The sequence below is a fragment of the Meriones unguiculatus genome, chromosome 3, assembly GCF_030254825.1.
Source record: "Meriones unguiculatus strain TT.TT164.6M chromosome 3, Bangor_MerUng_6.1, whole genome shotgun sequence".
Taxonomy (NCBI): Eukaryota; Metazoa; Chordata; class Mammalia; order Rodentia; family Muridae; genus Meriones; species Meriones unguiculatus.
Window position 1 is genome coordinate 26088196 of NC_083351.1, and position 26891 is coordinate 26115086.

The following is a 26891-nucleotide window of genomic DNA, read 5'->3' on the forward strand; positions in this document are numbered from 1 at the left end:
TTGTCAAAGGGCCTCTCCAGCGGCCTGCTTCATTTTACCCAACCGAAAGACAACCTTGCAGGAAGGGGAAAGGAGCCATTCAACATACACAGACAAGAGGCGTCTATGTCTCATGTCTGCAGTCCCAGCGCTCAGGAAGACAAGGCAGGCAGGCGGATTGTGGCAACTTTGCAGCCCTACAGCGAATTCCAGACGGGCCTAGGCTACAGTGTGAGACCCTGTCAAAGAAAGAGAGCAGGGAGTTAGGGATATGGATCAGTTGGTAAAGTGCTTGCCTAGCATATACAAAATCTTGAGTTCGACGCCCAGCACTACATCAACCAGGCATGGTAGGGCCCGTCCTCCCGGCACCTAAAGGCGAAGGCAGAAACAGAAGGTCAAAGTCATCCTTGGCAACATAAAATGTTCAGGGACCATCCCATTATGTATGAGGCTCCTTAAGAAGGGGGGAGCTGGAGACATGGCTCAGTGGAGTTATGAGCTCTGGCTGCTCTTCTAGAAAACCGGAGTTCCATTTCCCAGCACCCACATGGCAGCTCTCTGTAACTCCTTCCTCTGGCCTCTTCAGGCACATGGCTCACATACATACATGCAGACAAAACACCTATGCCCACAAAATAAGAATAAAAACTTTCTAAAAGAATGACATTATCTTTCTTAAAAGTCTACATGGATTGTAAGTTAGTCCTGGTTTCATCACTACCCCCCACCTCGTCCCCGAGACAGAGTTTCTCTGTGTAGCCTTGGCTATCCTGGACACTCTCTGTAGGACCAGCCTGGCCTCAAACTCACAGAGATCTACCTGCCTCTGCCTCCCTAAGTGCTAGGATTAAAGGTGAGTGGCACCGCACCCGGTCCATCACTTATTTTTTAAGGTGAAACTTAAAAGAGAGGAACTGTGGGTCTCAGCTTTGTTGACAATCCTGTGTAGTTATCCAGCAGGAATTTTTATGAGTAGGGTCTAGTATTCATGTTAAAGCCACCTGAAAACGGCTGCCAGGAACCCTGTTCTCACTCTTCTTATACCTTTGGCACTGGGAAACTCACTACCTTGGGGAGGGGGGCTCCTTCACATGATGAGATAGAACTGACAGGCAGAGTTATTTCTCAGCCCCCTGTTATCTTGGTGGGTGCCAGGCAAAACTACGCTGCTCCTCCTGCTCTGCCGATCTGAGTCTTCTCTCCGAGGACAATGTCCCCAGTTCCCGTGTCCTTCGCCCTTCAAAAGTTAGACTCTAGTTCCTCCTGCTTCCTCAAACAAATGACAAACAGAAGTGAATGCACCTCCACAGCTATCACCCCCCCATCTGCATTACACTTCCATAGGCGTGAGGGGGGGGGGTGAGGGAGGCCATTTTAATTTGGAACAGCCCTCTTACTATGGATTTAGAGCAAACCTTCAGTCAGAGCCTGCAAAATCTTTTAATCTTTGTGTCTGCTCTGGGTGTTTTGGGCCCTGGTTTGGTCATTTAAAAGAGCAGCCTGGATGCATTGGACGTGGTGGCCCACTCCTTTAAATCCTAGCACTTGGGAAGCAGAGGCAGGCAGATCTCTGTGAGTTTGAGACCAGCCTGGTCTACTTAATGAGTTGCAGGATAGTTAGAACTACATAGAGACCCTGTCTCACAGAGAAAGAAAGAAAGAAAGAAAGAGAGAGAGAGAGAGAGAGAGAGAGAGAGAGAGAGAGAGAGAAAGAAAGTAGGGTACTGGGCACTCTTGGGTCTTCTACATGTTAGTGCACATGCCTTCTGCACCTTGGCTACCTCTGCTGAAGAAAACATGGCATGTCCACCAGCTAGCAGGTGCATATGGAACCTCTGTGTCCCCAAGTATGAGGAACAACAACCCACTAGTAACCTTGGTGAACAGATGACATGCACAGAGTGCCAGACACCAGCGGATACCATAGCAACTCCTCATGCCCGCCTTCACACACACACACACACACACACACACACACACACACACACACACAAATGCCTAGGGGAGAGCTGCCAGGCCCAACAGCACAGACGTTCGTTCCAAGCAACTCTGAGCATCCTCAGAGTAGAAGAGAGCTGAAGGTGGAAGGGGACAGACAAGGACACCAGAGGCCTGGACCATGAAGAACCACAGATGGTCATAGATCTGAAAACCAAGGAGAAGCAGATAGGTGCCCTCCCCATCATTTCTTGGCCTGCCAGGAAGGTCACCCTTCAAGGATGACTGCAGGGAGGTGTCTGCCAGTTCCTTCCGCTCGGGAGTGTTAGCATGTTAGCATGCCTACTCCAGGCGAGCTGCCACATGCGAAGGTCATGCTTCCCGTATGCCTCAGGTGCGCAGAGTCAACAGGCAGGAGCTGATCCCACTTCCAAAGCCTCCATCAGATGGGCTGGTCATGAAGCTGGGGGAGTTTAACCCAGGGCAGCGGGAGGTTTTACTTCGCAGTTGGCTCTTGTTTTCCTTTTGGAGACAGGGTCTCATGTAACCCAGGCTAGCCTCAAACTCACTAAGAACGGCCTTGAATTCCAGATCCTCTACCCTCTGTCTCTCACATGTCAAAGAATACAAGACTCACCCGAACAGTGCCTGATCACCGAAGTGAGCCACATCCCCAGCCCCATTTTTAAGAATTTATTATTTTGTCCGGCAATGGTAGCTGACACTTCTAATCCCAGGAGAGGCAGGCTAATTTCTGAGTTCAAAGTCAGCCTGGTCTACAGCCTGTAGTTCCAGGACAGCCAGAGCTACACAGAGAAATCCTGTCTTAAACCCCTCTCCCCAGAAAAAAAAAAAATATATATATATATATATATATTTTATTCTATGACGTGTATGTATGTTTTATCTTCGTGTGTGTCTGTGTGCCATGTGCATGCCTGGAACTTGCCGAAGCTGGAAGAGGGTGTCAGATTCCCTGGAACCAGAGTCACAGACAGTGAGCTGCCATGTGGGAGCTGGGAATTGAACCTGGATCCCCTATTGGAATAACCAGTGCACTTAACCGCTAAGCCATCTCACTAGTAACCCACGCCCTCATTTTTTTTTTTCAGTGCTGGGGATTGAATCTAGGGCTTTACGCTTGCTATTTTTATACTTTTACTCTTGTTTGGCGATGCTATGGGGTCGAACCCAGGGCTTCATTTATGCTAGGCAAGCGCTCTGCCATTGAGCTACAACCCCAGCTCTACTTTTATAATTGTAAGAAGTGCTCTCCAATCGCATGAGCTTCAGGCCCTAGGAGACGTCTCTGTCACCATCCATTTGTAAATAAGAGAAAAAAGCCACAGAGAGAGGTAAAGTCATTTTGACCAGGTGACAGGTAAGGGTGGGGAGGCCCAGCCCCCTTTTGTGAAGCCTGAGGCTCCAGGACAGCAGCCGGGAGCCTGCCTTTACGGGCAGCACTAGCCTCTGTTTTCACATTTTAATCAACTGGTAAACACTTACTTATCAATCTTTCCAGCTGAACCACTGAAGACTGTACTGTGAACAGGAGACTCACGCCCTCCTATCGCCTGATACATACAGTACCACACAGCCTACCCTAGCGTCATTCCCCTCGTTAAATAATTCTAAATTGCTTTTACACCCATAAGGCTGTATTGATTAAAGACACACACACAAAAAAAAATTTTTTTTAAATCTATGCTCGCAATCCCTGCACTTGGGTGTTGGAGTCAGAAGGACTAGACAGACATTCAAGGTCATCCTCAGCTACAGAGTATGTCTGAGGATGACCTCGGTTCTGAGCTCTTACCCCACTGCCACAAAAAGGGACGGGGGTGGGGGGCTCTGAGATGCCTCCGCAGGGGAAAGTGCTTGCCCTATGAGCCTGATGAGTCTATTCTCGGGATGCCTTAGCACGAGAAAAACAATTCCTGAAATCTATCCTCGGACCTCCACATATTATTTCTGTGTATGTATCTATCGGACCTCCACATATTATTTCTGTGTATGTGTCTATTTGTGTATATACATATATTTGCTTGTTTGCTTTTTGTTTTGATTTTCGAGACAGGATCTCTCTGTGAAGGCATGGCTTTTCCTGTAGACCAGGCCCGTTCTAAACTCACAGAGATCCACCTGCCTCTGTCTCCCAAGTCCTGGAACGAAGGGTGTGTGCCACCACTGCCCAACGTTTTGTTGTTTGTTTGTTTGTTTGTTTGTTTTAGGAGGAGGCATCGCGATAACTCAGCATCGAAAGGCACTGGCCACCAAGCCTGATGACGTGAGCTCAGTCTGCAGCAGCCACACAGTGGAAGAAGGAGGACTGGCTCTCCAAAGCTGTCCTCTGACCTCGCATATATACTATGGCATGCACACTCACACTCGTGTGTGTGTGTGTGTGTGTGTGTGTGTGTGTGTGTGTGTGCGCACACATACACACGCATACAGTAAATAAAGTGTGAGTTCTTTTTTTGTTTAATTTAGAGGACTCAAGATACAGCCCAATGGTAGAGTACTTGCCTAACACGTGAGAGGCCCTGATTTCAATATACATGACCCCCAAAAGTGCCAAAGAAAATGATAGATGGTGTCTACACAAAACTGAACATTTTTCTAGTGTTCAAGAGAGAAAACAGAAATCCGTATTCAATGTCAAGTAGCAGAGAGCTATCAGAAGAAAATATTTGAAAACTCTCGTAAGGAGCTAATTTCCCTTGTCTTTAAAGGGCCTCCTGGGACTCAGCAAGTACAAAAGACCAATAATTCACCAGCCAGAGGGACACCAGACAAAAGCGGCCAGTCTGCAGCACCTTGGGAGCCAGACTCAAGCAGACGCTCTGCCATTTGCACCTGAAGCTCCTTGGAGCCTTCAGGAACCGTGGGATCTACTGGAGGAAGAGGGGCTGGTGGGACCCCGGCCCTGCCTGTCTCTTTCTGCTGCCATGAGGAGAGCAGCTTCTCAGCCTGTGCCCACGCCTCTTGATCTCACCCCTTGATAGTTAATTTGGTTGTCAATTTGATGGGCTATGAAACCAATGAAAATACAGGCCTCCAGGAATTCCTAAAGGGATTTTCTTGTTCTGATTGTTTGAAGTGGGAGGACCCACCCTAAATGGGAATGGGACCTTCTGGTCCCTGGATAAAAGGATGTGGAAGGAAGGAACTGCATTTTGCCTGTTTGGCCTCATTCTCATCTCACTGCCAGGCCCATCTATCCTGCTGTTCTGTCACTCCTTTGCCGGTATTAGAGCCAGCTTCTTTAGGCTTCCGACTCAGACTGGACACCAGCAGCTCTCCAGGAATCCTCCAGGCCTTCAGCACCAGGTTGGGAGCAGCCAGGCATCCAAAATCTCAGCCTCCATTGTGAGACAGCAACTACCTGGACCATGTGGGCCAATCTAATAAACGTTCTTAAAAAAAAAAAAAAAGATTTATTTGTTTTTATTTTATATGAGTTGATGTTTTGCCTACATGTATGTGAGGGTGTCAGATCTTCTGGAACTAGAGTTGTGAGACAGGTGTGAGTTGCCATGTGGGTGATGGGAATTGAACCTGAGTCCTTGGGAAGAGCAGCCAGTGCTCTTAACCGCTGAGCCATCTCTCCAGCCCCATAAATCCTCTTCTAATATGTACACACATATGCATTCTATCAGTCTTTCCTTTAGAAAACTCTGACCAATACATGCCCCATTCTCCCTCCATGCCTTGATATAGGCCCTAGGGTGTGGGAGCCTGGCAGCCATGGCTGAAACCTCCAACCAAAAGGCAACCTCTCTTCTTGACCAGTTGAGACTCAGGCATGCTGTCATAGTGATGTGCCCAGCACACCTGCTGTGCTCTTGTCTTTACACAGCGAAGAGCTCTTGACAGCTCAAGACAGAAGATAGCCTAGACCTCAGCACCCAACAGCCAGAGGAAGAACAGCCAGCCTCATCTACAGTTTGGTTCAGCTGAGGAACCCAGATTGCATAGCAGTACCTCAGTGGAGTGTCTTCAAACAGGAACATCCAAGTGCGGCCTGGCTGTCTAGAGAGCCTCATGCGTGGCTGAGGAGATGGCCCCGTTGATATTTATCCCGCAAGCGTGAGGATCTGAGTTTGAGGGGGAGCACACATTGTTAACAGCCAGGCATGATCATGCATACTTATAATCCCAGTTCTGGTAAGGCAGAAACAGGCAGATCCCAAGGGCTCGACAGTCAGCCAGATAGCCTAGTCAGAAGCCCTGGGTCCCCATCCCAGACCCCGTCTCAGAAACAAGTTGGATGGTTCCCGAGGATTGACATCCAAGATCATCCTCTGGCTTCCACACGCATACACACGCATGTACATACAGGCATGCACACAGATGTGCGTGTTTGGGTGACTATTGCTTGCCATGAATGAAACACCAAGACCAAAAGAAAGTTGGGGAGGAAAGGGTGTCTTTGGCTTATCCTCCCAAGTCCATCACTGAAGGAAGTGGAAAGGGCAGGAACCTGGAGGCAGCAGCTGATGCAGAGGCCAGTATGGAAACAGCACCCCGAAGAATTTAAAACATGGACGCCTCTCTTTTCATATGCAGGCCTGGGATTCCCGCAGCATGTGTTTCCGTACTGTGTGATCTACTCTGTTGTTTCTAGATGACGAGATAGGAGCGAAGCTGTTACCCACTGCTGCTTACTGGCTTGCTCAGCATCGTGTGCTCAGCTTGCTTTCTTATAGAACCCAGGACCACCAGCCCAGGGGTGGCACCACAGGCAGCAGGCTGGGTCCTCCCCTGCCAATCACCAACTTTAAAAACTCCTTCACAGGCTAGCCCACAGGCCAGCCTCCCTCCTCTCTGATGACTCTAGCCCCTGCTAAGCTGACACAAAACTAGACAGCATGCCAAACGAACAGGGGCTAGAGAGATGGCTCAGTAGTTAAGAGTGCTGATTGCTCTCGTAGAGAACTATCACTCCCTGTAACTCTCGCTCCAGGGGATCCCGCGTCCTTCTGGCCTCTGTGGGGACCTGCACTCATGTGCACACACAGCACAAAGTTTAAAATAAAATAAATGTGCAAATGTCCTCAACACTGCGGAAGAAGAGGAGGGGGAGGAGGAGACAAAGAACCAAAAGCCAGGTGCTGTGGGACAAGAGAATTGCTATGAGTGCAAGGGCAGCCTGGGATTCAGAGTCTAAAACAACAAGAGGACAAAGAAGAACTTGTCTGTGTGTGTGAGCACATGCAAGCACGTGTCTGTGGGAACCCTTCCTGGAGAGCTCAGCTCCCTTCCCGGTCCCCCAGCAGGAACAGAAGCCAACTCTTTAGGAACGCTGGGAACTCTAGTTGTAAACACGCACACCTGCATTGTTAGTGCCACACCTGTTTAGAAACTTTCAAGGAGAGCATCCGAGTATCTCCAGTACTTCAAACAGGGGCACCAGGCTGGGAAATGCGGCCGTGTTTGCTTTTCATCTTTGGGAAATCACAGCCACTCGGAGCCACGTGGGTAATTGGAGGAAGCCACAGCTTTGCTGCTATCTCTTCATCTAGAAACAACAGGAGTAGATCACAGTACAGAAACACACGTGGCAGGAATCCCAGGCCTGCACATGAGAAGAAAGACATCCATGTTTTAAATTCTTAGGTGTACTGTTTCGATTTTTAATGAGACTGTCAGCACCCGCTCGGCTCCCTAATCACGTGTGGCCAGTGATTCACTTGTCTATAGGCCCTGCTTTTCCTAATAAAAATTCATGTAAAGTCTACGAAGCAGCAAACTTCACTTACTGAACAGAAAACAACCCGAAGTGGCCTGTGAGCTGGCAGGATGGTCCAGTGGGTAGAGGTTCCTGCCACCAGGCCTAAAGATTCTGATCCCCAGGACCCGACTAATGGAAGAAAAACTGACTCCCACATGTTGTCTCTGACCTCCACATGTATTCATGCCATGGTGCCGGCTCACATGAAGAGAATGAGAGAAAGAGAGAGAGAGAGAGAAATAGGATTATTGTGAAACAACTGATAAGGTTTCATCAGTTACTAAAGATGAAAGCCATTCTCCATTTCCCTGATGGGTAAGCTTGCTGACGTCACATAAAGAGCCGAGTCTTGGCTAAATACCTGCCGTGGCAGGATATGGGGCTTCTTCAACATTTTTCAGAGTCAATCAATGTTTTCATTTTATACTTGTCTTGCTGAGAACACCACTTTGTAAAAAAAAAAAAAAAAAAAAAAAAGCAGCAGAGGTACATTTAAGGCCTTTCAGAAACTATAGGGAATTCTGCCCTCATCCCAAACCAGGTTTTGCTTAACGACTTTTTGTGAAACTTGAGCCAGCAACCCAAGCAGCAATTTTAAAGAATTCTTAGTTCTGAGATAGGATGTCAAGGTGAAAGCCTGGTCTGGAACTCAGTGTACAGAGCAGACCGGGGCCCCAATCAGAGACCTTCCTGCCCGTGTTGGGATTAAAAACGTGTGCCGCTGTGCCTGCCTTCAAGCAGCAACTTTCAAAATGAAACATCCTCAGGCAATCCGACCCAAAGGCAGCCTGACTTGACACTTGCTGGGGAAAGCTCCGACAAGTCTCTGTCTTCCGTAAAGAAACCAGCATGTGTCTGTAGGAGCGTAAAGGCTCACACCCACCGTGAGAACACTGCGTTGGACACAGAACTCTTGAAGTTGAGCAGGGGTGCCTCAGGAGGAGTTCACTGGGGTGCAAAGGTGAAAGGCCCACGTGTTGTGTGCACAGAACCAGGGCTGCGGTGCAACTCAGGCAAGCTCTGCCACAAACACGGCAGAGTCCTTACACATTTGATTCTGAGTTTTAGTCCTTATTGTTGTGTGTTTAGAAACCTCACATGCAGGGGCTGGAGAGATGGATCAGCAGTTAGGAGCACTGGCTGCTCTTCCAGGGTCCTAAGTTCAATTCCCAGCAACCACATGGTGGCTCATAACCTATCAATAATGAGATCTGGCGCCCTCTTCTGGCTTGCAGGCACACATGCAGGTAGAACAACTGCATACATAATAAATAAATAAATAAATAAATAAATAAATAAATAAATAAGTGAGGAAGGAAGGAAGGAAGGAAGGAAGGAAGGAAGGAAGGAAGAAAGAAAGAAAGAAAGAAAGAAAGAAAGAAAGAAAGAAAGAAAGAAAGAAAGAAAGAAGGAAAGAAGGAAAGAAGGAAAGAAGGAAAGAAAGAAGAGAAAAGAAGAGAAAAGAAGAGACAAGAAAAGAAAGAGGCCTCAGGTAGAGCAGCACCAGCACGGTCTCTCTGTTGAAGGCTCTAGAATTTCTGAGCTTCTAAGAAAGGGCTCAGTAGCTCTTCCCATGTAAGGTGTCATAGTCCCCTTCTGCTCTCTGCAATTCTTCAGTTACTCAGTGGCTGCGAAGGAAGGCCACAGCAGGCCCCTAGCAGGCCAAGCAAATGGAGGAGAGGCAGCTAGTACAGGGGGCAAGGCAAAATGCATACAGGACATTTGTGGCCTTGGCCTCTACAACCACCACGCTGTGTGACCTTTGAGCAACCTTCAGCCCACTCTGGGTTTCTGCTTTCCTATTTGGAAAACAAAAGGAATTGTTGTCATCCTCCTGTGGGGAAAAACAGCAAAGGAGGAGAATGTGTAGTGATGGTTTCTCTGAGGATGCAGAGAAACATGATGAACAGCAATGGGGGGTGGGGGATGGAGATGCCGATGAGCTGGCAAAGTGTTTGTCCAGCATGCACAAAGCTCTGGGTTCAAACACCAGTACCGCATTAAAAAAAAACAGGCATAGTGGCCCAGACACACATGTAATCCCAGCACTCAGTGAGTGGAGACTCAGAAGTTCAAGGTTATTTTCCACAACATAATGATTTGGGGGCCAGCCTGGGCTACATGAAACCCCGTTTCAAAACAAACAAGCAATGATATTTATATTGATAATAAACGGGAAGGGAGGAGGAGGGCTTGCTAGCACTAGAAAACCCTGAGCAAGTCTCACGGCTTTTCTAGTTGGACTGTGTGACCAAACAGCCAAGGTTGAACCTCACTGGCAGTTTGCTGCCTTTTACTGTGTGCCTGGTGTGCTGTTTCCAAACACAGCCCTCATAATTTATAAGACTTTATCCTAAGCTCTGTTGAGGTAATTATTACACACTTCATAATTATTAAGTAATGACTTCTTATTAGAAAGGATTTTTAAACTGTGAGTAACAATATTTACAGGCAGATAGCGCCCGAAAGCCTAGAACTGGGGATAGCCTCAGGAAAAGCTTGATCCAGCAGCTGTTCCAAACATCCCGTGCTTTTTATGAGTGTCATCTTCACCTTTTGTGATGATTCCAACAACAACAAAAAAAAAATTCCAGGCATCGCTGGCTTTCCTCGTCCCTAGTGAGCGGAAAGCAGTTTCTCTCTCAGCTATCAAAAAGAAAAGACCTAGAATTGAGACACACTGATTATCTCCAGCTCATCCAAGTTGGGCTTGCATATTTTCTGGACCAATGATTATAGCCTGCAGGATGAGATTTCTAGCGTGCTTATGGAGACCAGACCCCTCCCCTTGAGGGGTCACTTCTGACCAAGTCACATGGCTTGGTCACGGAAATCCCCGGTTAGGCGGGGTGCAGGACAAAGGGTACTGCAGAGGCAAACACTGGCTTCTTACCAGAAGAATCACATGTTGGTGAACCCCAGGGTTTGTGGGGTGCTGCAATGATGACACTTAACTGAGTGTGACCATGAAGGAGGCTCACATGAGCTGATGTCAGCACAGGACACCCCAGATCCTACAAGGACCTGTCCTTCCTAGCCCCACTCCGTCCTCCATTCCTGTGGTTATCCTCACAGGCAGCTTATCTGGAGTGCCCCGATTCCTTGAGCCCTGAGATTCCCTCCAGCTTCGAGTTCCCAGGCACATGCACAGCCTTTTCAAACGGGAAATCTGTGAGCGGGGCTTGGAAAATGTGGGCAGCAGAGGTGGGCACAGAGCAAAGCACCATGAGAGCTACTAGGGCACTCTCTCACACCAGTTCACCAGGGGTGGGACTTGGCCAGTCCTCAGCAGCCACAGGCAGAGGGGAGAGGGCAGTGCCTTGGCTGGCAAGTCAGCAAGGACATTCTCCAAGCAGCCAGAGCTCTCCACAGCAGGCCAACTCAGCCAGACGCCCTAGGGAAACAACATGTCTTCTAGAAGCTTCCTGTAGATTTCTGGAGTGAGGGAATTCAACCTCTAGTTGGGACCCAACCCTGCTCTACACACTCAGGACTCCCATGATCCTCTCTGAGCCCTTCCGAGCAGTGATTTGGGTGACCGCCAGTCAGCCTTTTACCTGCCTTCAGGGCCACCTCTTCTTGGAGGTTCAAAACCAGGTGAAACTCACCTATGAAGGATGTACATGCTTGTTGACATTAAACCCTTCAACTTCGATCTCCAGACAGCACTTGCTGTTTGGCATTGGGGTGGGGTAGGGTGGGGTGGGGAGGCCGGGGGAGAGTCATGAGCACTTGGGCTCAGTGTGCAGCTGATGCTCAGCTTTGTACAAACAGGGCCAGGGATGCAGGGGGTGGAGAAAGCTAGCCTCACCCTGTTCCTAGCGTGACCTAACTGAACCCAGCAAGCCAGGGCAAGACCTCCCATATGTGCCAGTCTGTGGCCTATAAAACAGTTTCCGGTGGACCAGCCTGCAGGGACTTTCCAGCCTGCTGGGCCATTCCAGGGTCAAGAAGAAGGGAGCCGAGGCAAATGGACCAGAGCAGCAAGTAGGAGAGCACGTAGTAGAAACCATCTCATCAAAGCCCCAGACAAAGAGGCCTCAAGTATAGACTTTGGATGTTGTCTCCACATGGGTCTAACACAGAACAAATAACCAGGAGAGAGGAGTGAAGACATGACGATCTCAGGCCAATCATCCAAGTACACTTTTTGTAAACTTCAGAAAACACATGCTTTTTCTTTTTCCAGTGTGTGTGTGTGTGCATGTGTAAGTGAGCACCCAAGCCATATGTGTGTATGAAAAACACATTGCATGTCTTCTTCAATCACTTTCCACCTTGTTCTTTTTAATATTTATTCTGGGCCAAATGAGGTGGCGAATGCTTCCAATCACAGCATTCAGTAGGCTGAGGCAGGTGGATTCTGTGAGTTCAAGGCTAGCCTGGTCTACATCAAAGTCTAGGCCAACCAGGGCTACATAGAAAGATCCTATTTCAAAAAGAAGAGGAGGGGGAAGAGGAGAAGAAGGAAAGGAAAGAAAGAGGAAAAGAAAAAAGAAAACTTTGCTGTTGTTATTGTTGTTGTTTTATTTTTCAAGACAGGATTTCCCTGTGTAGCCCTGGCTGTCCTGGATCTCACTCTGTGGACCAGGCTGGCCTCAAACTCACAGAGAATTGCCTGCCTCTGCCTCCCGAGCCCTGGGATTAGAAGTGTGTGCCACCACCACCAGGCAGATTTGTTTTATGTGTACGGGTGGTTATCTGCATGTAAGTCTGTGCACCATGCGTGTGTCTCCGTACACAGACAAGAAGAGGGTGTCCAATCCATCGAATCTCCTGAGATTGCAGCTATAGGCTGTGAGCCACCACGTGAGCGCTGGTAATTAAATTCAGGTCCTCTAAAAGAGCAGCCAGAGCTTTTAACTCTCTCTCTCCAGCCCCCTTCAGCTTATTATTTGAGATAGCTGAACCTAGAATCAAAATGTTCTGCTTTGCTGGGCGTGGTGGCACACACCCGTAATCCCAGCACTTGGGAGGCAGAGGTGGATCTCTGTGCGTTCAAGGCCAGCCTGGTTTACGGAGTGAGTTCTAGGACAGCCAAGGCTATTACACAGAGAAACCCTGTCTCAAAAAGCCAAAACAAACAAATAAACAAACAAGAAAAGATTCTGCTTTGCATCCCTTGGGAACACTCCACCAGCCCAGCACCCTTTACCCTTTCTCCTGTGGTCGGAGCCATCCTAAGTATCTGGACTAGGAGGCACCGCTTTCCCTGTCCCAGCCCTAGGATCAGACACTGCTCCAAAGAAACAAATGCTTTTAGCCAAGCACAGTGACACATGCCTGCGATCTAGCACTCGGGAGGCAAAGGCAGAGGCGGGAGGATTGCCATAATTTTAGAGGCCAGCTTGAGCAATACAATACAGTGGTTCTCAACCTGTGGGTTGCAACCCCTTTCATTGTGATTCATAACAGTAACAAAATCATACTAATGAAGCAGCAACGAAAATAATTTTATGGTTGAGAGTCATCACAACCTGAGGAAACTCTATTAAAGGGTCCCAGCATTAGAAGGTTGGGGACCACTAGCAGAATGTGCTCTAGGCTAGCCAGGGCTACATAGTGAAACTTTGTATAGCAGAAAGCAACCTGTAGCTCTATTTTATTTGGGGTATTTAGGCCTCTACCTCTCTTCCACCAACCCCCAAACCTTAACTAGGAGAGAGAAAAAATTAGTGGGGAGAGGGGCCCAGACCCCTTTACTTTTTCCAGCTAGTTAGAGTCAAGGGGTTCTTTTAGGGCTCTATACCAATCTCCATTAACTGCAGACTCAGGTAGCAATCTCAGGCATGCTGCTGTGCCCGGAAGTGTTTCTTTCCCCTCCTCCTCTCTGCTCCAAACTGCAACACTGTCTCTCCAAACTGTTACACACTACACTCCACACACCAATACCAAACACCACACCAAACACCACACGATCTCTTTCTAGGACTCATATTTATATTCTAAGTCCTAGACCATACCCCTCTCTGTGCTGCACGGGAAAGGCCATTACCAGCTGACAAAAGCCACGTTCTGCACCAGACAATTAACGGATGTGGACAAACTATAGCCCAATTAAAATCCCACACTTGGGACTAAAACAAAAACATATTTACATAACATGCAAAGAAACCAAAACTTCCATTACAACTTTGTCTCAAAAGGACCAAGAAACCAAAACAAAAAGTATTTTTAAAACAAGCTAGTAATACAAATATGTTGTGGCCCATTTGAGAAGCTAATTTAAAAAAAAAAAAGTTAATTGTTTAGTTACCCTTAAAAACAGGGGCTAGAGAGAAGGCTTAGCAGTTAAGCACTGGCTGCTCCTCCATAGACAGGGATCACAGCAACCTGTAACACCAGTTCCAAGGGATCCAGCGCCCTCTACTGGCCTCCTTGAATACTTCATGCATGTGGTACACAGACATCCATGCATGCAAAACACTCAAGCAACAAAAAATAAATAAATAAATAAATAAAAACCTTAATATTTTTTCCTTTTAATTAAAATATACACGAGGTCCAGCAAGATGGCTCAGCAGGTAAATGAAGTTGATGCGCAAGCCTGACAGCTTAAATTCCAACTTGGATCCCACATAAAGACTCAAAACACAGGAGGGCCCTCACACTGCTTGCAGGAGGCAGGGCCACTCCCATAGCCACTCAGCTAAGGCATGAGGGTCACTGTTCAGCCCCCTAGAGAAGGCCCAGCCCTCTGTCATTCCCAGACTAAGCTGGGATCATTTCTGGGACCTTTCCCTTTATAGCCTTCCCAGCTTAGTCCTGAAGAGTGGCAGTCTGGAAGCTTCTAGATCTTCTCTGGGTGACAAACAGGAAGGCTCTAGAAAGAAAGAGGCAAAGCCTAGCCTCCAAGACAGGCTCCATGCAAGAGGCAGAGTGGGGTGTGGGTTTGGGATCATCAGATTCACAGGGCTTCGTGGGAACTGGGCCAGAGCTTACAAAACCCCCGCTGTAAATGGAACACGCTTCTGTGGGGCAGCCAGGGCTTTCTGCAGAAGAGGGTGTCTCAGGAAGGAGTCATCATCACAAACCGGAAGAGAGGGAGACTGTGGCTTACCCGGAGCTGCATGACTCATCGCCAGCCCTGCCAGCTGCCTCTGTGAAGTGCCAGGCAGCACAGGGCCTGGGAACACTGCTGGAATCCCTGTCTAATCCCCTCCCGAGAAGAGGCCCTGGGCCGGCGGAGCCGTTCTTGGCTCAGAAAAGTCACTTAATAGTCTCACCATCTAAAAGGTGGTTGCCAGAGAACGATGCTCACTAACACGGAGCACAGATGCAGGAAGGGGTGCGGGAGGTGGGGGGACGGTGTGCTGAGTTCAGCAGGAGTGGCCATGAGCATGCCACGTGCCCAGCACCAGTCTTCCTGGCACTCAGCAAGGAAGCTTTAGGTTCCCTTTACGTTCAGCCCTCCAGCACAAACAAATACAACCAGGTACCAATCAAGCACATGCCTACGTGTCTTGATGACATTCAGTAAGCTTCCAGGAACAACCTCAGGACCAACCAGCCATGTGTACTTCCTCTTTCTGGCAGCCTCTCGAAGCCTCCACAAGCAGGCATCTGAGGGAGGTAGACAGAAGGAGTAGGGAAGGCTGCAGAATTTCCAGCCCCACCAACTCCAGGCCTGAACTTTACCCTTCCCAGCCTCCGAGTGACATTTCTCAACACTCCAATGATATGAAGACGACAAGCCGTGGTGGTGTCAGTAATCCCAGCACCAAGGAAACAAAGACAGGAGGATCTACACAGCAAGACACTGCCAACAGATAAATATGCAAGCAAGAAAAGAAAAGAACGGCGGGGCACGCCTTTAATCCCATCCTTTGGGAAGCAGAGGCAGGTGCATTTCTGTGGGTTTGAGATCAGACAGGTTTACATAATGAATTCCTAGTGAGCTAAAGCTATATAATGAGACCTTGTTGTTTTTTTTAAAGGATAAGACAGATAAGACCCAAATCACAGAAACAACATCCGATACAATTGAAGGGCTAAACAGTTCTGAGTTTCTCCGTGAACCAGGATGATTTTGGCAGGAAAAAAAAAAACAAATAAAGTGTAATATGTAGGTAACAGACATGGATTTTCACCATGATAAGCCTGTGTGAAAGGAAAACCATGTTATCATAGAAGGAGCTTTTTACTGAAAATTCTAAACAGAAAGCGCAGCTAAACAGCACAGCCTTAACACAGGGGAGCAACAGAGAGGAATGGCTGGCACAGATTCAAGACAGCAGTTTCCTCCAGACAAGTAGGGGCACCCAGAAGTCTTCAAAGGCACCACACTGGCCTATTTTTTCAAGTTAAATGATGAACACGTGAAAAGCCAGGCACGGCGGCACATCCTCATCACCTCAGCACGTGAGAGTTGGAGGGTGGAGGGTTAGGATTCAAGGATAGCCTCTGCTACATAATGAATTCAAGGCTAGGTTGGGCTCCGTAAGACCTAGTCTCAAAAACCAAAACAGGGCTAAAGAGATGGCTCAATCATTATGAACACTTGTTACTCTTACAGAGAACCCCCATTCAGCTCTCACACGGCAGCTCACTCAGTCCATAACTCCAGTTCCAGGGGATCTGACACCTTTTTTTTTTTCTGATCTCCAAGGGCACCAGGCATGCGTGGTACACAAGATTACGCACAAGGCAAACACTCATATACGTAAATACAATGAACCCTTACAAACAACACAAAAGAAAGCATAGCCAAGGTTTTAAAAAGTATTATTTCGAGCTGGAGAGATGGCTCAATGCTGAAGAGCACTAGCTGCTCTTCCAAAGGACCCTGCTTGGATTTCCAGCACCCACAGTGCAGCCAACAATCATCCGTAACCCCAGTTCCAGGACTCTTAAGCCTCTTCCTCCTGGGGCACCAGGCATGCACATGGCATGCAAAACACACATGCACATAAATAAAATAATTTAAAAATAAGTCAATAAAAACTGTTTTTATCACTCTTAGGGCTGAACATGTGCAGTTGTATTGGTGGTGTCTTTTACTATAAACCATATTAAAACAGCCAGTGTTCTTCGAGAACACCTTCATTTGATTAGGCAGCTGTGATAAGACTGAAGTATTGGCATACAGTAATAAGCACTTTCTTAGTTTTGGGTGTTTTGGCTTCCCAGGCCTCAGTTTCCCCATATGCAAGCATTAGGCGCTGTCCTCCACTGTGCAGGTCCAGGGTTCCCTTTCTCCTTCTCCTCTGCATCTCTCTCTCTCTCTCTCTCACACACACACACACACACACACACGTGCATGCACACACACTGACAGCCAGGCTCCCTCCGCCCTAGGTCACTAGTGGCTCCCAGAACACTCACAGCGGTCCCTGAAGCTCTGGAATGGGACCTCAAGGTCTTGGTCTCTCTGAGGCCCTTCCGCTCCATCTGCTTTCCTCAGGGGTAAATGGAGCCTGCGTGACAGTTCACACCTGCAACTGCAGAACCCAGGAAGCTGAGGGAGAGAGGCCACGGGATTGTCTAAGGCGGGCATGGGCTTTGTTGCTTGACCTTGTATCAGAGAGAAGGAAATAACGGATCCATGAGCACAAGTATCTGCTCATCATCTAAGCCCCAGGTAGATACTGTAAAAGGCTGTGCTTCTCTGAGGGATCTGGACCAGTGAGTGACCTGTCGCATCTTGAGAATAAGGGACAGAATGAGTTTTGCAGTGTGCTTGACAGCATTCTTCATGAACTCTCCCATCGAGATGAATGTCACTGTCCCTCCTTTCCCTGGCTTTTCCTCCACCACCGTGCATCTGTGGTGGTGAAGCCTTCCTGTCCTGGGAAGGTATTTACTTCAGGAAAAGTGTCTCTGGCCCTGAGTGTCCGTCTCCGAACGGGCTTCAGTCACAGGCTATGTGACTGAAGTGGAGGTCTCCACCAGGCTGGGAGGTGCGACCTCCAACGGCCGTGGCCTCACTTATTCACCTGGAAGCCTGGACCAGGCCGGTGGACCTGTCAAGTTGTTGAACTGAACCTTCGAGGCCGTTCTATTCCGGTTTTGCACGGTGCACAGAACCTGCTTCTGCAGCTCCTGCCTTCGGGCAGTCGGGTGGTACGAGCTCCCGAGCCGCCCAGACTTGGCGTGGCCAGAGGCGTGGCTAGAGGTGCTTGGGCGGGGCCTGTTCAAGGACGGGGCGGGACCAGCGTGGGCCTACCGGGGGCGGGGCCGGGGTAGGAACGGGGCGGAGCAGGAAGGGACGGCGGCCCTGCCCGGCTTCCGCGTCACGGCCCTTAAAGCACCTGCCCTCCTGTCTCGGCTACGAAAGTGCCGTCCGAGCCCGAGACTCGGCTCCATGGACGCGCTACGGATGGCGTCCGGCGCTCGGCGGGGTAAGTGAGTGCTGTGGCGTGGGACGGGTGGTGCGCTGCTTTGGGGTCGGCCCCGGGAGGGTCCGCCGGGACCCCGCCGACTTCACCCTGGTGCGTGGAGCGGGGTGTCTTGGGGCACCTGGCGCAGCGGGGCGCTAGCCGGGACCGCCTCCCATCCCTGGGCCCCGTAGCTAACCAGAGTCGCTCAGCAACTTTTCTTCCCGTGGGTCACCCTGGAAACTTGTCTTTCCCGGAACGACTCCGGCCCTGGGCTTCTTAGTTTGAGACTCGGGACGAAGGCAGTGGCCGCAACGGGGAAGCCCCTGGATCCCTTGCGCACTTCCAGTCCCCGGTTTCCTTCTGAGAGCCCCGCCCCTGCCTCTTGGGTCCCTTGAGTTGGCGGATCAGAACGGGTTTGGGGGTGGAGTCAGATCAAGTTCAAACTTTTGTGTCACAAACTATGAGTTGATGACCTTGAGCAATTTTTTTTTTACTGCCTGTGCCTCGGTTTCCCCCATGTAAGAATAAGACTTCTTGCCAAGAGTTCTTGAGAGCACAGCTTGAGCTGACACGTGAGGATGCCTTTAGAGAGTGTCACTTCAGTTCATGCTGCCTCATCCTGTGGGGGAGAAAAGCGGAAAGAAACCTCCATTGGGCATTCCTTGCCCCCTAACCCTCTGGTCCAGTCAATAGGAGCTGTGATGGACGCCTTCCAGGAATCTGAAATATGAGTGACCCCTGTGAAAAGAATCCTGTCCGAGAAGCCAGCCCCACCATGAGTCTATGGAGTCTTGAGGACAGCCACAGCTGCCGGGGTCGCCCTCAGCCAGCCCAGGATCCTGTAGCCAAAGAGGCTTGTGCTTCCGAGCTGCAGATGAAGGTGGACTTTTTCCGTAAACTGGGCTACTCGTCCTCTGAGATCCACAGTGTCCTGCAGAAGCTGGGCGTCCAAGCAGACACCAACACAGTGCTGGGAGAACTGGTGAAGCATGGTTCAGCGGCAGAGCGAGAGTGCCAGGCCTCGACAGACCCCTGCCCCCAGCCCCCCTTGGTGCCCCGAGGTGGAAGCGCTCCCAAGCCTTCCACTCTAGAACCCTCACTCCCAGAGGAGGACAAGGAGGGCAGTGACCTGAGGCCTGTGGTCATCGATGGAAGCAATGTGGCCATGAGGTACGTGTCACTTGTGGACTGGTGAGGAAATGCAAAAGCTCTCTGAGAGGTCCCACCATGTGCCAGGAGGATCCCTTAAGCCTCAAAGACTTCCTTGGGGTGTTTCATAAATGGCATAAGAAGGAAAACGGAAGCTCAAACCCTTGCCCAGAGTCACGCCCCTTGCTAAATGGGAAGCAAGGATTCAAACCCGGAGTGGACCTTGTGCCATGGTCTCTCCTGACACCAGTCTTCTCCTTGCCTAGGACACGAGGCAGGACAGTATAAGGGATTAGCCTGTGGACCCAAGAGCTTTCTGGGAGCCAGTTACTTAGTCGGTTGAGCCATTTCTTGACTCTCCTGTCAAGCTTTGCACAGAACATGGAGAGCTACAAGTACTCAGTGAACATTTGTTGTTGCCTTTCAGTGGCTGAGTCCTCCGGGAACTCTTTCTCCTAGACCGAGTTCCCACAGAAGCAAAGCTTATTAGTTATCGAGAACTTCCTAGCCCTAACCAGCTGTAACCTGTTGGCCAGATATGGCTCTTCAGATGCGTGTGAGCAGGTGGCCTGACTCTCTGAGCTTAGGTGAACCCTGATGAGATCTGTACTGACTAAAGCTGCTTGAACTAGTCTGATCTCTGGGGGTTCCCAGACCTCAATGCTTGTCCCCTTTGCCTATCTCTTGGGGAATGGGGTGGGGTGGGGGTGGAGACAGACTATGAGCCAGGCTACCTCTGACCTTAAGGAGCTCTGGCTTCTCCCTTCCATCGAGGCCGCACCCTCTAGCCCTGCTTTCTCCCAGTTCCCTGCACAACGGGCTGGTGAGTCAGGACTGGGTGGATTGCTCACAAGGAAAAGTTCCTGTTGGCAGGGACACGGGGAGACCCCTGCAAGAGAACAGGAAGAGGGGAAAATCTTTCCAGTTTCCCTGAGGGCTCTCCCAAGTGGACTGCCCAACTTGTCATGATGTCAGCGTCTTTCCTACCTGGCATTTGGCCCCACCTACTCCCCGCCCAGCTAGGTCAAGTGAGCTGTCCAGCTGGCCCTGCTTAGTTGATACATGGGGGCAGCCCTCTTCTATCATCTTTGGTCTGTCTTCACATCTTTAAAATGGTCTGATCCTGGGTAGAAGACGGAGAAATGCTGGCTTCCATGCCAGAGGGTGGTGGGTCAAACTGGTACCTTCAGAATCTGGACTTTGCTCCGAGTTTCTGAGCTAGAGTAGGAATTAGGTCTGACTTCCCCTAGGAGTCATGGGCTGGTTGTTCTGAGTCTTGTGGACAGCCATGTGCTGTGTGTATTTGTATTCTGGGCAGGGAAAGGAGGGGCCTGGAAAGGGGGAGGGGCAGTAGCGGAGGGGTTCAGGAGAGCTGATACCCAAGAGACAGACAGCCACTGTCTGCCGCCTTGCCTGCCCGCCTGCCTATCTGCTGGGGGTTTCTGAGCTGGGGTGGCCTCGGAAGGGGAATTCCAGCCTCACACTTCCTGTCTCAGCAGCTGCTTGGTTCCTACCCTGCTGCTCCCCACACACACAAGGGCAGGCCCAGCTAGCCCCCACCATATGCAAATCGTGGGGAAATTCACCTCTTGTTTCCTTCTAAGGGAATTTTCCTCCACTGGGCCCAGCCCAGGCAGTTCTTTTCACCTGGGGAGACTAGCCCTGCCTTGTCCTTGGGCAGGAACTGGAGTCTTCTACATACACAGCCCATCAGACTGGGGCCCCTAATCTGTGGGCCAGCAGGACTTTGTGGGTGGGAGGAAGTTGGTTTGCCTGGGCCAACCAAGCTTCCTGCATTGCATTGAGCTGAATGGGTTGTCCAGGCGTTCTGGGCCTCAGGCCTCAAGTGTTCTCCCTGCCAAGAATAAGGCTCTGACTACCTGCTGAGGGAACATTCCACTGCCAGCACTGCTGGGAGTAGGCATCCCCAGCCAGGGTTTTAAATACCCAGAGGCAGTACACAGCCATAGAACCCTGGCATCTTGAGATCCTTAGACTTGACTTTGCTGGTCTGGGAGTGGCCCATGAATCCACAGAGAGGTCAGAGGACATGTGGACACGAGCCATGGGGCAGATACCTACCTCATGTCTGGGGGAGACAGTGTGATGGGGCAGCACCGGGCATTGTGAGGCCACCGCCTGGGACCTGTCCTGGCTATTGAGGGAGGACTTCTCAAGGGTTTTGACATGTCACCTGGCTTCCAGAGGGAAGAGCAGGAATTTCCTGAGAACTGCCCATCACCTCTCTGGCTGCAGGAATGCACGTTCCTCTCCATATGCAGAATGCACATCATGGACACTTGAGTTGAGAAACTGCTTTTCTCTCATGTAAACTTCAGGTGTTTTGACAGGGCTCAATCCAGTAGCCCCACACCTGGCTTCAGTTTTCACCTATTGGCACTAGCCAGGTAACTTCTAGAGTGTTGGAAACTTCCCTGCCAGCACGGAAAGCAATGGTCTAGGTGGACTCTGTGCCTTTCCCAACTATCAGAGCTATTGGTACCTAAGTAACAACAGAGTAGTTCTGATCACTGGCTCCAGTGTGGGCCTGGTTACCCCCTCTGGACCGTGTGAACAGAGGGGAAGGGGATGGTAATGGCGGTGTACTTCTTGTAGGCTTGCTGATGGATGATTGAGTGGGAAGCACAGGAAGGCCAGGTTTGCGGCCCCCACTATGGCTGCATGGGACACGGGACCAGAAGCGAATGAGTGCTACCTTGGGGATGAACTTTGTTTCTTACACAATTGAGAGACCTCCAGACCTTGGAGCCTCCATGACTCGAGCTGTCCCACTTCCCACTCTGTGTCCTCTTGGGGCTCCAGCTATCGCTCTCCCAAAGCTACCCCACAGGATGTGGTCTGCCATGGACTTGCCTCTTTTGCGTAACATTTATTCTGTTTTATTTGTCAAATGAGTTGTGTGAATCTCTCGCTATGGGGCTGACAAGAGGCAGAGCATGCTGGGGAGAGAGCCCCAAGCCCCCAGTCCTCCTTCAGCACTCCCAGGAAATCCACCTTGCCAGCTGTCTTTTGCCTCAGAGTTTATCACCCTGGCATGAACTGGCTTGTCTAAGAAAGCCGCTGTCCACCATGAATACGGGAAGAGATGCGGACCAGGGCAAGCAGCTAAGCTGCTTCTGAGGAAAGCCATGTTGAGGTAGAACAAGGCGAAGGTCTGATGCCCCAGCTGTCCCTGTGATCGAGCAAGAGTTCCCCAGCAATTTCCTGCCCGTCTTTCTGCCAGGAGTCACGCCCTCCCTGAGGCAGTGGGGTGGGGGTTGTACAGGGATGGGCAGGCTTGCAGGGAACCAGCCTCTGAGGAAAAGAGGTGGCCTTTCACTTTCACACTGAAAAGCTCCTGGCTTCAGTTTTCACCTGCAGGTAACTTGCAGGAGTGCCTCCTGGCTCTGTTATTTCCTGACCCCTTGGTGGAAGGGTGACACCCCGAGTTCCTTCCCTGTACCCTCTGGGGACTCAAGCTGAGACCTTGTGCACAGACTGAACTTTAATCCGGAACAGTCTGGTTTCTCCCGCTTAACATGGCTGGTGCCTCCCCTGCCTCCTCCGCTTGTGCCTCCCTGCTTTGTAGTGTTGAGGGAAAGAGGTGACTCAGCCTCCATGTGCACATCTATGTCCCCGTGGTCCCTGCAGCTTGGGTGGGGCAGGATCCCCAAGCCTCCTTTCCCCACCCCCAGGTGTGTTGCAAATGGCCTGACCCTGCCCCTCTGCATGGGGAGCCAGTGTGGCTAGATTCCTGGGTGGGTCCACACTTTCAGGAGCTGGAATCTTAGGGAAAGTCCCAACTGGGGCTGGCCATCAGGCACTGTGGAAACTGACCCAGGGACAGGGCCTTAGGCCCCGCTGGCAAAGGGCCATGGGCTAAGCCCTGCAGCTACCCAGCAGGCAGGACTAGAGTATGGCCCACTTCTCACTTCTGCTTGGTCCTGGGTGAGCACAGACTGGCCGCCCTGTGAGCTAACCTGTCCCTCCTCTGCCAGCCACGGGAACAAGGACGTCTTCTCTTGCCGGGGCATTCTGCTGGCTGTGAACTGGTTTCTGGAGCGGGGCCATACAGACATCACCGTGTTTGTACCGTCCTGGAGGAAGGAACAGTCTCGGCAAGATGTGCCCATCACAGGTATATGTGCCCAGTGGAAGTGGGACAGCCTCGCTACCAGGGACCCTGGTGCTGTAAGCAAGAACCAGCCTTCTTTCCAATTCCTGTTGCCTTGAGCAGCACAGCTAGAAGTCACCTGGTATAGTCTCCAGGTGTCTCCCTCATCCTCCAATATACCCAGTTGCAGAGGGGCAGGATAGCTTCATGATTGAGACTGTGGGAGCTGGGCCAAGAAAACAGGGTGAGATGCTTGGCCCCAAGTACCCCAGGCCAGGGCCTTAAGTCGCCACAAGCCATCGGCTCTTCGGCTGTGAAATGGGGCAGGGTGGGGGTGTGCTGGCAGACACTGCTGAAGGAGCAGTTGAGAGGGTACAGATGTGCGCAACCCAGCGCGGTGTGGATGCCCACTGCAGCCACCCCCCTCGTGAGGAGGGAGTGACAAGACCCAGCTGTTTTAGAAGTCTGCAAATCGGGGCCAGGCTAGGGGCTCCTGGACCTCTTCCGAACAGAGCTGGGTACGCAGGGGACAGCGCCAAGACCCTTCTTCCTAGACCCGAGGGGCGCAGGCAAGGCACACAAGCCAGAGGGGAGGCAGGAAGAGCCACTCCAGGCTCCGCACTGTCTGTTGCTGAACGTGATGGTCCTGCATGCAGGTGAACTTAGTTTCCCCACGGCTGGTTCCTGGCCTCTTGCAACTGGTGTGAACAGCCTCTGAGCCTGGCCACCATGCGCCACGGAGCCCTGTGGTCTGTCTCGAGGTCCCCAATGGGCCCTGACCTGCCTCTCTGTTATCCCCCAGACCAGCACATTCTGCGGGAGCTAGAGAAAAAGAAGATCCTGGTGTTCACGCCGTCTAGGCGTGTAGGTGGCAAGCGTGTGGTGTGCTACGATGACCGCTTCATTGTAAAGCTGGGCTTCGAATCCGATGGGGTGATAGTCTCCAATGACACATACCGGGACCTCCAAGGCGAGAGGCAAGAGTGGAAGCGCTTCATTGAGGAGCGGCTGCTCATGTACTCCTTTGTCAATGACAAGTACGTTCCTGCTGGAGGACTGGGAGATCCCGGGGTGGACTCCGCTGGATCCATGGTCTGGGTTGCAGCTTTGGGGGTGACGTGAGTAGCAGAGAGAAGGCGGGGGCCGGTGGAGCTTCTTGATAGAGGACTAGGGATTGGAGCTAGCTTGAGACAGGCCCAATAAGCTCCTAGATGGCTCTCTTGAGTAAGTCCACAGCAGCATGCATCCCAAGATGCAGTTAGCTTGTGGCCTCCTGGTAGCCTGAGAGCTCCTGACCTAGGGAATGCCCTGAAGGTGACCCTGGGCTATCCCTTCTGGACTGAGGGATCTCCTCCTTCTCCTTTGGAGTGCCCCAACTGCAAACGCAGAAGACTTTTGGGGCATCCTGCAGACAGGCTATATAGCCCTTTCCTTGGACCCTCCTTGTGACTTCTGTCTCCTGAGAATTCCTTTCACCTACCACAGATTCATGCCCCCTGACGACCCCTTAGGACGGCATGGGCCTAGCCTGGACAACTTCCTCCGTAAGAAACCACTGCCTTCTGAACACAGGAAGCAGCCATGCCCCTATGGTGAGACCCAGCTCCATCCCCAATAGCCTTTTTTGCCCTGCTTTTCCTCTTGCCTGCCCCTCCACCTAGGCCTTCTTGTGCCCTGGTGGCTTCCTTGTACTAGACCACCTAAATCCTAAGTCTTCTGTGCCTCTAACTCGGGCCGCATTCAGAGACTCCTTCTGCTCTTCTTGCAGGGAGGAAGTGTACCTACGGAATCAAGTGCCGGTTCTTCCACCCTGAGCGGCCAAGCCGCCCCCAGCGCTCCGTGGCTGATGAGCTCCGTGCTAATGCCCTGCTCTCACCCCCCAGGACTCCAGTCAAGGACAAAAGTGGCCAGAGGCCTTCCCCTGCCTCTCAGTCCAGCCCTGTGTCCACAGAGGCTGAACAAGGCAGCCTGGATGGGAAAAAAATGGGGGCCAGATCATCCCCAGGCCCCCACCAGGAAGGCTCAACACAGACCTTTGCCCCAGCTGGCAGGAGCCTCCCTGTTAGTGGGAGCAGCTTTGGGCCCACAGAGTGGCTTCCACACACCCTGGACTCGCTCCCATACACCTCCCAGGAGTGCCTCGATTCTGGTATTGGCTCCCTAGAGAGCCAGATGTCAGAATTATGGGGGGTGCGAGGAGGCAGTCCTGGAGAGTCGGGCCCCACTCGGGGCCCTTACGCTGGGTATCATACCTATGGGTCTGAGCTCCCAGCAGCACCTGCCTTTTCTCCCTATAGACAAGCCATGGGTGCTGGCCACTTCAGTGTCCCCGCTGACTATGTGCCCCCACCCCCTACCTATCCAGCCAGAGAGTACTGGTCCGAGCCATACCCGTTGCCCCCACCCACCCCAGTCCTTCAGGAGCCCCAGAGGCCCAGCCCAGGGGCTGGTGGGAGCCCCTGGGGCAGGGTGAATGACCTAGCCAAAGAAAGAGCTGGTGTGTATACCAAGTTGTGCGGAGTCTTTCCCCCACACCTGGTAGAAGCTGTGATGGGGCGCTTCCCTCAGGTCCTGGACCCCCAGGAGCTGGCCGCTAAGATCCTTTCTTACAAGTCCCAGCACCTCAGTGAGTAAGCCAGAAGGTGGCTCAGGGAGCTATCAGGCATCACAGATCAGGCTCCAGCCCCTGGCCCACCCTGGAAGCTGGACAGAGGGACGAGTGGAACAGGCAAGGGAATCCTCAAACCAAAGATACCATAGGATTGGTTCTGGCCCTGCGGCCCTTCTATCGATCCCGCATGGGTCAGAAGCGATCACCCTGTTGATACACATTGTATCTCTGTCATTTAAGGAGACGCTGCCGGTCAGGCCGTCCGTCCGTGGCTGATGCCCAAACCCTCTTTTTATTTTTCTCAGAGGGCGGGGAGGGAGGCCTAGGGTTGCAGAAGCCTGAGCTGGGCCCCACCCTCCACCCTGTCCCTGGGATGCCGGCACCACCGGCTAGTTGGGCACCATGTGCCTGCGCTCTAAGGCCCCTCTCAAGCCAATGCAGCCTCATCCCTGTTCACGGGGCGTGAGGCTTCATATTAGTAAGCAAGATGCTTCTTATAACCCACCCGCCCGCTCTGCCCGACTACCCTTTCGCCCCGACCAGGGCTCCAAGGCAGAGCCTCTGTTCCCACACTTGACCCTTCCCTCGGGTGGGAGGATACACGTATGCTGTGTACAGATACAAACTTTAAGTGTTCTAAGTGAAAAGAATGACAAAAATAAAGGATATCAGGAGTCCTTTACAGTTGCCTTTTTTTGGTGTGCTGGGTGAGGTAAAGCTGTTCTGCGGCCACCAGCCAATCGGCAGGTGGCCTCAACTTCTACCCTGGGGGAGCCATTTGAGTTCACTCTGTCCCGAAAGGAGGGTTTCCAGAGGCAGTTGGTCCCATAGAGCTGGGCTTGGATAGGAGGTGAGGTGGCCTTGGACACAGCAGGTGACAGGTGCAGGAAGCAGAGAGCCCTGTGGCTTCAGCTGCATAGGGTGACACTGGGGCAGTGGCAGGATGGAGCTGTTCCACTTTTCTGTGCTGACAAGAATTGAGGGTAGGACACAGGGAAATGACCTGGCAGATTTTAGCTGTAAGGGATGGGGGTGGGGGGGTCT

The 26891-nt window shown here is 51.2% G+C and overlaps 1 protein-coding gene and 1 long non-coding RNA gene across 3 annotated transcripts; one reads left to right on the top strand and one right to left on the bottom strand.

Moving 5' to 3' along the window:
* Positions 1-17863, bottom strand: LOC132653004 (uncharacterized). The gene is made up of 2 exons (XR_009590609.1): positions 16979-17863; positions 1-218 (listed from the first exon to the last, which is right to left on the bottom strand). It is a non-coding gene; the product is annotated as an uncharacterized LOC132653004 (long non-coding RNA).
* On the top strand, positions 17859-26529 carry Zc3h12a (zinc finger CCCH-type containing 12A). Of its 2 annotated transcripts, none has more exons than XM_021627070.2 (6): positions 17859-17994; positions 18660-19143; positions 23121-23260; positions 24039-24273; positions 24722-24828; positions 25005-26529. In XM_021627070.2, the coding sequence occupies exons 2-6, from the start codon at positions 18701-18703 to the stop codon at positions 25868-25870; spliced, it is 1791 nt and encodes a 596-aa protein (XP_021482745.1). In that variant the 5' UTR covers positions 17859-17994; positions 18660-18700; the 3' UTR covers positions 25871-26529. The 2 variants fall into 2 exon arrangements, with proteins under 2 accessions (XP_021482745.1, XP_021482761.1); XM_021627086.2 differs by having other exon boundaries at positions 17910-17994; positions 18497-19143.
* Positions 26530-26891: the final 362 nt, after the last annotated feature.